The sequence below is a fragment of the Astyanax mexicanus genome, chromosome 13 (genome assembly GCF_023375975.1).
Source record: "Astyanax mexicanus isolate ESR-SI-001 chromosome 13, AstMex3_surface, whole genome shotgun sequence".
In the NCBI taxonomy this organism is placed as follows: domain Eukaryota; kingdom Metazoa; phylum Chordata; class Actinopteri; order Characiformes; family Acestrorhamphidae; genus Astyanax; species Astyanax mexicanus.
The window spans coordinates 23509118-23517957 of record NC_064420.1 but is presented as its reverse complement, the minus strand read 5'-3'; the positions used below and the strand labels follow the sequence as shown (position 1 = coordinate 23517957).

The window sequence follows — 8840 nt, the reverse complement described above, 5'->3', positions numbered from 1 at the left end:
TCACGTAGCAGGGCTGGGGCTTTCCATCAACCTGGAGAAAAGCTCCCTCTGCCCGAGTCAGTCGGTTCAGTTCATAGGCATGAACTTAGACTCGCGAGCAATGAAAGCATCTCTGACGACACAGCGTGTGGTGAGTATTCTGGGATTACTCTCCAGAGTTCACGTGGGCCGCTGCGTCCGCTACAGTCACCTGTTACGTCTGCTGGGAATGTTCACAGCGGCTGTGTGCATTTTGCCGCTCGGTTTGCTGGAACTGCGACCGTTTCAGATCTGGATGAATCATTTGGGGCTCAATCCGATCCGTCACAAACACAGGCTGGTGCTGATCGATCAGGGGTGCGAGGAGGCTCTCGCCCCGTGGAGGCGCCGCTCTTTTCTCATGGCGGGGGTACCGCTGGGGGTCGTGGCATCACGTCGGGAGATAATCACCACCGACGCATCTCTCACGGGTTGGGGTGCTGTATGGCAACGCAGCGCTGTGCAGGGTTCTTGGAGTTTTCACCGAGCCCAGGACCACATAAACCTCCTCGAGCTGAGAGCGGTTTATTTGGCACTCCAGCATTTTCTGCCACAACTCCAGGGTCGTCATGTTCTTGTTCGTTCAGACAATATGACAGTTGTTTACAACATAAACCACCAAGGTTGTACTCGTTCCCTGCCTGCTCTGCGTCTGGCACGCAGCATCCTCACCTGGGCAAATCACAGGCTGGCATCGCTGCGGGCGATTCATCTTGCTGGGACCCTCAATCTGACTGCGGATTTTCTCTCAAGGCAGAGGTTGGACCCGGGCGAGTGGTGCTTACACCCGGATGTGGTGCGTCAAATATGGGATCGTTATGCCATGGCTGCGGTCGATCTTTTTGCGAGTGCGACCACCACACACTGCCCGCGATGGTTCTCTCGCATGGACAAAGAGAGAGCGATGGGGACAGACGCGTTGGCACACGAATGGCCACGCTGCCTTTTATATGCCTTTCCCCCAATTCCGCTTCTTTTGAGCGTCCTGCTCCGAATTCAACAGTGCAGACACAGTGTCCTGCTGGTAGCTCCACAGTGGCCTGCCAGACCCTGGTTTCCTCTGCTTCACTGCCTACTCAGCAGCGAGCCCTGGCCACTTCCTGTGAGGAGGGACCTTCTCTCACAGATGGGGGGGCGACTGTGGCACCCGTGTCCGGAACGCCTCCAGCTCTGGGTGTGGCCTCTGGGCCCCCTGATGTTTTAATGGCTTGTTCTGCCTCTGTGAAATACACTGTGGAGAATGCCAGAGCTCAGTCTACCCGTCTCTTATATGGTAACCGTTGGAAGCTGTTTTCTGATTGGTGCACTAAGTTCAGGGTTTCTCCTGTGCACTGTGATATTCCTGTAGTGCTGGATTTCCTCCAGCATCTGTTTGATGCGGGTAGGGCACCTTCCACATTGAAAGTTTATGTCGCTGCCATATCGGCCCGTCATGTGGACATTAATGGATCATCCTTAGGTTCTCACAAACTGATCTGTGGCTTTCTTAAGGGTGCTAGGCGCCTCAGGCCTGTCAGGACCCCGCGCTGCCCTCAGTGGGATTTACTTTGTGTTTTAAGCCTCTTAAAGTGTGCTCCCTTTGAACCTCTATCACAAGCGGGTGTTAAATGGATTTCACTCAAAACTGCCTTTCTCTTAGCTGTTGCCTCAGCAAGACGTGTCAGTGAGCTGCATGCACTTTCAGTTAGTGCTGCTTGTTTACGTTGGTGGCCTGATTGTTCCGGTGTCACATTGTGGCCTAATCCTGTGTTTCTGCCAAAGGTTCTGGAATCATCTTTTGTTAACCAGTCTATTGCTCTGTCTGCGTTTCAGGGCGAGCTTGTGGATCAGCCTTCAGTTCTGTGCCCTGTTCGTGCACTCAGGCAATATGTTTCAGTGACGGAACCTCTTCGTTCCACTGATCAACTTTTTGTGTGTTTTGGTGGCCGCACAGTGGGTGGGCCGCTCTCTAAACAGGGTCTCTCACACTGGGTGGTAAGAGTCATCAGGATGGCGTATGATGCAGCTGGTATCACATTACCTGCATCTGTGACATGCCACTCCACTCGTGCAGTTTCCACATCCTGGGCGGTACTTCGGGGTGTTCCCCTGTCAGAGGTGTGCTCAGCCGCGACCTGGTCGTCACTTTTTCGAGGTTCTACCGGCTGAATGTGGCTGCGCAAATGGATCTGGCCTCATCCGTGCTCTCAGCCAAGAATCTGCCATTGGATGTGCTGCCCTCGTGACAAAGTTGGTATGCGTCATCCACTAGGCTAAGCCGCCCTCTGGCGGTCAGGAGGCATGAAATAGAACGCTAGTTACGAATGTAACTGTGGTTCTATGAATGCTGGATGACCGCCAGAGTCTGTCGTCACTCGGTCAGTCCGCGGGTTGCGCGAGAAGTTGTTCCGAGGAAGATAGGTGGGTGTGACGGCCCCTTGTAGGGGTGGGTCACATGCTTTTTTTGGTATAATTGCTCGGTCCATTGCTGTGCCCAAGGGAATATCCACTAGGCTCAGCCGCCCTCTGGCGGTCATCCAGCATTCATAGAACCACAGTTACATTCGTAACTAGCGACACCTAGCCTAGCAACTAATATTTTTGGCTTTACAGTTAATTGTGACCCTGTATTTGTGGATTCACAAGGTTTAAGATCTCTAGAGGTAGGTTACTGAGCGCGGGCGAGCGTGGGGTTCAAGTTTAAGAGAGCCGAAGGAGGAGATGGAGGTAGAGGAGAAGGAGAGGGGCTAGGATAACCAACCTAGCTAACGTTAGCGGTTAGCTAGCTAGCATATTAATGTTACTGGGTAGAGAACTAACTTTAGCGATTAGCAAGCTAGCATACTAGTGTTACTGTTGAGAGAACTAACGTTAGCTGTCAGCAGGCTAGCATACTAATGTTACTGGGGAGAGAACTCTAAAGGTTATCAAGCTAGCATACTAAAGTTGCCTGGGAGAGAACTTAGCGTTAGCGGTTAGCAAGCTAGCATACTAATGTTACTGGGGAGAGAACTTGGCGTTAGCGGTTATATAACTAATATTTGCTGTGAGTTAGCTAACTGGAAGGTAAAAATTAACCTCTTAAGATGCCCTGGCCCGCCCGTGGGCCAAAACAATGTCATAATTAATATCTAACTGTGTTTATGAATAAGTATAAGCTCAGTATTGACATCCAATATGCAATGTTAAAGCTTAGAATCTCTTATTTTCAGTTATCTTGCCTATTTAGCTGAATTTCCTATAAGAAAATGCACATTTAGGGCAAAATATGCCTTTTTATTAGAAATATGATTAATTTACATATTTGCGTTTTTCCAACGTCCGTGTTTGATCCAATACGGTCGTTATAGATCATTCAAACCGTCTGACTGGATTATGCAACCAAGTTACTAAAGTGTGCGTTACACTGTTTTACCGCAGCATTTTTTATAGATCTCTAAGCGCCCGGGGTTACTGAATCTGAACACTTTATAGCAAAATATAGAGCTGCAAAAACACTTCATCCATATAAATATTTCATTTTATGGATCTGAAAATAAAATCTGAAAAGCACCTAAAATTGTTCCTGGATTTTAATATATTTTGAGCATTTTATATTCAATTGAATAATTTAAATAATTGAATAATTTTAAAGTATTTTCAATTCCTTTTGTAAAGGCTTCTAAGTATTATTAATTCATAAAATTGATTCTGAATTATTTAATATTAGTCTGAAAAGCCTTAAAATTTGAATATGTAATTTCAGGCAGAAATTATCAGTCTTTACTTTTCTCTGTCTTCACTCGGACTTGACATGTCCCTGTCTTGGTATAGCGGTCTGGACTACAACACTAGTTCACAGTATTGTTTTAAACTTTAGTATTAAAACAGTGACCTCTAATGTTTTTTTTTTTTTTTTATAAAGTATTAAGTTAACTCTCAACTATCTCTGCTGTGTGTAATTTACTGAGAAACTTAAATTGAGCTTGGTGATGATCTTTCTAAAAATGCTAATATCACATGTAATGCAGAATTGTTTTGTCAAAGTTTAATAGGGAATTTTAAATATTTTAAGAAGAGAGAGCCATACTTGCCCAACCTGTCATATTTTCAATAAAACACTTGGTGCCTAAAAAATTTCATTTCATCCCCCACTTGTCAATCATGTTTAATATGTCCTACATTTGTTTTACAGCACCAGTACCATTAAGGAGAGAAGCTGAACAAGGGTAAAACAGAGGAGGTAAATGTTGTCAATTTATTATTGTGTTTCTGAATTATTAAATGTGTAATTGTTAAAAATGTATACTTACTCTTGTTGGCAGCAATCTCTGTTTCATTGTGAAATTACTTAATAGCTGGTATGATGAACATTTTAGGGCATTCATGTTGGACAACACTGGGAAAGTGACCCTGTTACAGCATAGTGAGCTTGCTGACACCTATCCCTTGACAGCATATTTTGTGGGATGCAAGCGCATGGTGACATTGAAACGTCACATTGTTTGTCAGTGCTAGGTAAAATTACTCAGCACTTGCGTAATTCAAGGTTTTTGGTTTATCTCTTTTTTTTTCTCCCTATTCTCTCTCATGCAGATGAATTCAGTTGTTTTGAAAGTTATTATAGAACACAGAAGTGAGAAGCTTATACTGTCATCTGGAATACCAAGTACTGTTGAGCAATTACATGAAACTGTGAAAGGGACATTTGGACTCATTGAGGATTTTGTCCTGCATTACTTGGATGAGGACTTTGGTGATTACTTCACTCTCCATTCTACTAGCCAGATTAAACACAAGGGGACAATTAAAGTTGTGGTAATTCCATCAGTAGTGCTTGCACTCACTGGTTTGACTGAAAACCAGAGTGATGTTAGTGATCTAAATAACATTACAAACTCTGTTACTGATGCAAGGGGAGAATGCCAGATGGATAATACATCAGTGTCTACACAAGACACTATTCTGCTATACCCTTGTGAAAGCACCCATAGAACATTATGGCCAGATGAAATCTTCATTCCTCTTTTCTCTGGGGCAACCGAGGCAATTCTGAGGAACGCCAATGAAGAATTTCTCCGAAATGGTGCTTTGCTGAACCATACTCGGGTAAAGTCTGAAATAATGGAAAAATTAGCAGACTATATGTACAGCTACACAGCCTACCCCACAGGCCTTCAGATTGGTCAGGTAGCAGAGGCTTTAGTAAAAAAGCACCCATGTCTGACAGAACCAGCCAGTCGTAATGGATGGATAGGATGGATGTATAGTCTCAAGTACAAGATGGGAAATTACAGATCAAAGCTCAGAAGTTTTGGATTCCCTGAGGTTACCTGCAACTCACTTAAGAACAAGCACCCTGATGATCAGTCTCCTGCAAAAAATATAAAGAAAGCAAGGAAAGGAGAGGTGCTGTTTCTTCCACACTATCCAGTAGGAGACAACAAGGAACAGCAAGAGCTGGACCGATGTCAATTAATTGCCGAATCAAAGAAGAAAGACAGCACAGCCATCAAGGACTTGATGTGTAGAACATTCGCACATAGAAGACATGATGTCGTTACCCTACAGATGAGCATCAAAGACCTCAAGAACAGATGGCCTGCCTTGTTTAATGTCTCGCAAGTAAGTAAATAGAAAAAATGTATTCATTACAAACATAGAGCTAAAACTTGCATGTGTAATAGTTTGACTTCCTACCCAAAGTTATATGGACTAAAGGTTTTACTTCATTGAATTAAATAGATTTTGTTACAAGTTTTTTGTTTTGTTTTTTCTTTTTATGTCTTTCTCAGGTCAGTGCAGAGTTTCAGAGAATCACCACACTGACTCTCGAGCCAAAGTTCTTTTCAATGTTGGATCGCTATTCTCCTAAATTGCTGTCCCTGTTCTAGGGCTGGACCCGAATATTCGGGTATTCGGATATTCGTTCGTTGAGTAGGTATTCGGTTTTTAATTTTGGTATTCGGATATTCGTTTTTTTTCTCCTTTCCAGAGTTCCACCTCACTCTAACCACTTCTGTTCTCGCGGGTCCCGTCAGAATATCTTGCGCGCGGGACAGAACTGAACTGTTATTGGCTGGAGCAGGAGTTTAATCCAGACGATGCGGGAGCAAATTAATAAGAAAACTGTAATAATTGTAAAAAAATTAAAATTAAAAAAACCTAAAGAAAACTCTCAACGCGCAGGATGGACCGACACACACACGCACACACCGATGGTGTTTGGACTGGGGTAAGGAACGGGACCGCACTATTCAGCGCTGCTGTTTTAATAAATATATAAGTAAATTTGAAGCATTAAATGTAGTTTATTTAATTTATATTAGGAACGTGGGGCGGGAGCGGCAGAAATGTGTATGTGGCGGGCGGGCGCGGGATTAAAAGAAGCAATTTTTTTGCGGAGCGGTAACGAGACAGAAACGCGGGAGCGTGGAAGAGTGGGTTTAAAAATCAGTCTCGCGCAGACCTCTATTATACATGATAAAAAAAAATGCAGGCTCTTCGAAACTTATAATAAAACGTAAGGGGTAATGTGGCAACAGTAGGGGCTAAATCGGTTACAAAAGCCTGGCCTACAAAAATGATGTCTGAACGAATTTCCTCTTATCTAATATAATTTAAAATGGTTTAAAAATATAAAATAATTTCTAAGCAAACGAAATATTTAATATTGAGCTTATAGCCCAAGTGCAAAAATACAAAATCAGTAATACGGCTATGCCCTGCACAATGCTTAAACCGAAATAGACCAAGTACAATAACGTCATTAACAATGACTTTCCTCTACTCTAATATAATTTAACATGGTTTAAAAATATAAAATAATTTCTAAACAAACGAAATATTTAATATTGAGCTTATAGCCCAAGTGCAAAAATACAAAATCAGTAATATGCCCTGCACAATCCTTTAACCGAAATAGACCAAGTACAGTTTACAATGACTGTCCTCTAATATAATTAACAATGTTTAAGAATATAAAATACTTCCTGAACAAACGTTTTTTTTGTTTGTTTTTTTAAGCAAATAGCCTAAGTGTGAAAACACAAACAGCAATTTACTGGGCTGGCTTGCGCAGCGGAGAAACCGTGCAGCAGCCTCCTAGCCTGCTTACGCAGCGGATAAGCCGGTGTGGGGCAGCAGAAATTCCGGGATGAAAACACAAAGAAATCTGGGCTAAAAACACAGAAAAAAATATGGGGTGAAAACACAAAAATCCGGGATAAAAACACCAAAAATCCGGGGTGAATATGTCTCGTCGGTCAGAGCAATTTGAACATTTTTCAGTGGATTAAAGGGGCAGTGATTTGCTTTTTTTTATTATTTTTTTTTACCTCTTTTTTTAAAAACGAATATTCGAATATTCGCTTCGAATCAGTGCCGAATATCCGGAGCTCAAAAAACGCTATTCGGGCCAGCCCTACCCTGTTCCAAGCGAAGAAGGGTGCTGCAGGAGAAAGACATCGAGCTCAAATGAGTACTCTTCTTCAGGTATTATAATTTGACCCCCACCTATTCTGTTGATTCATTAACTGCCTTAAACATAATTTCATCATTGCCATTTCTTCCCTTTGTGTAAGTTAATCATCAGTAATTATTACAGATATTCATATGTAATGCATATAAAAAAATAAGGACAGCCCAAGAGAAGCTTTGTCCTTTTAACATACAGTATTTATACATACAGGAATTTGACTGTTTTAACAATAAAGTTTTGGGTAGTGTAACTAAAATGTATTTTTAAAATAATTAAAACTGTCATTTGTAGTATTTTTGTCTGCTTATGCATTTGATTTGAATTACTTTTACATTTAAACAAATGATTGTAAGACATTTTTGTTTGTTGCATCCTGCTTTCACTAGTTAAAGGAGAACTCCGATGTAAAATGGACATTGGGTGTAGTGAAACATGATTTCGTGTACTAAACTTTGAAAGTGCACAAGAAGTGTATTACATCGCGTAGCACTGAGCTAATTCTTCAGACGCCGCCATCTTAAAGTTAATTCACAGCAAGTCGAGTCACGAGCATGAATGAATAGGTAGGATAGGGGAACCATTTTCAAAATTAATTCAGTGGAAATGCATGAATTCCAGCTGTTGCTGAAAATATCTGGTTACTGGCGATATGAGATGGAAAAGTTCCAATAACAAATAAACGTAGTTCAGAATGTTTTACCATTCGTGCTCGACTGGCGACTTGCCGTGACTTTTAACTTTAAGATGGCGGTACCTGGAGAACTAGCTTAGTGCTACTAGACGTAAACAGTCTATTTTAATAAACCTCTTGTGCACTTTCAAATTACTTAATGCCTCATTTTAGATGCCAAGGCTCTCTGAATTCTACTAATGAAGTATGGAGCTATTTTGAGCTTGTTAGCGGTGGCAAAAGTAATTTCTCTGCAGGGGCAAAAATATGTCCTTATACCGTCCATTCTAAAGCCTTTTTGGAAAAACTTGAAAAAAGTTCTGAATTCTGGAATGCTGTCTGCAAACGTTGGTTGGTAATTCAAAAAAGGTTAGTCCTCGTAATTACTTCACTACATCTGATGTCCATTTCACATGGGAGTTCTCCTTTGTGAAGGTGAATGGTAATTTGTTTAAATGGGGTGTCCTATTTTTTCTTACGACTATCATTTGTATAAAGTTAGGAAAGAGGTTCAGATGTAAGTCAAAGTGTAAAACTCAAAATAAAGGCTGAATTACATAGGCTGAATAATTAACTTGCATGCCTTGAAACTGAAGCTTTTAATCTATAACACCTGCTGAGCCCTCTCTAAAAACAAAAGAAGAGACTGTGGTCTGTGCTGGTTCAAATCCTCCTTTCAATACCTTTTTTTGAGATTTTACTTCAATATCCACA

General features: G+C 41.8%; 1 protein-coding gene across 1 annotated transcript; it reads left to right on the top strand.

Moving 5' to 3' along the window:
- Nucleotides 1-4384: 4384 nt before the first annotated feature.
- On the top strand, nucleotides 4385-6350 carry LOC125780661 (uncharacterized). Its single transcript, XM_049463205.1, has 2 exons — nucleotides 4385-5601; nucleotides 5772-6350. The coding sequence occupies exons 1-2, from the start codon at nucleotides 4567-4569 to the stop codon at nucleotides 5868-5870; spliced, it is 1134 nt and encodes a 377-aa protein (XP_049319162.1). The 5' UTR covers nucleotides 4385-4566; the 3' UTR covers nucleotides 5871-6350.
- The last annotated feature ends 2490 nt before the right edge of the window (nucleotides 6351-8840 follow it).

Bases quoted from the DNA above. Each gene is read 5' to 3' on its own strand.
- LOC125780661 (XM_049463205.1), top strand. From the start codon at position 4,567: ATGCAGATGAATTCAGTTGTTTTGAAAGTTATTATAGAACACAGAAGT. The intron at 5,602-5,771 runs GTAAGTAAATAG...TGTCTTTCTCAG, and splicing joins CCTTGTTTAATGTCTCGCAA to GTCAGTGCAGAGTTTCAGAG.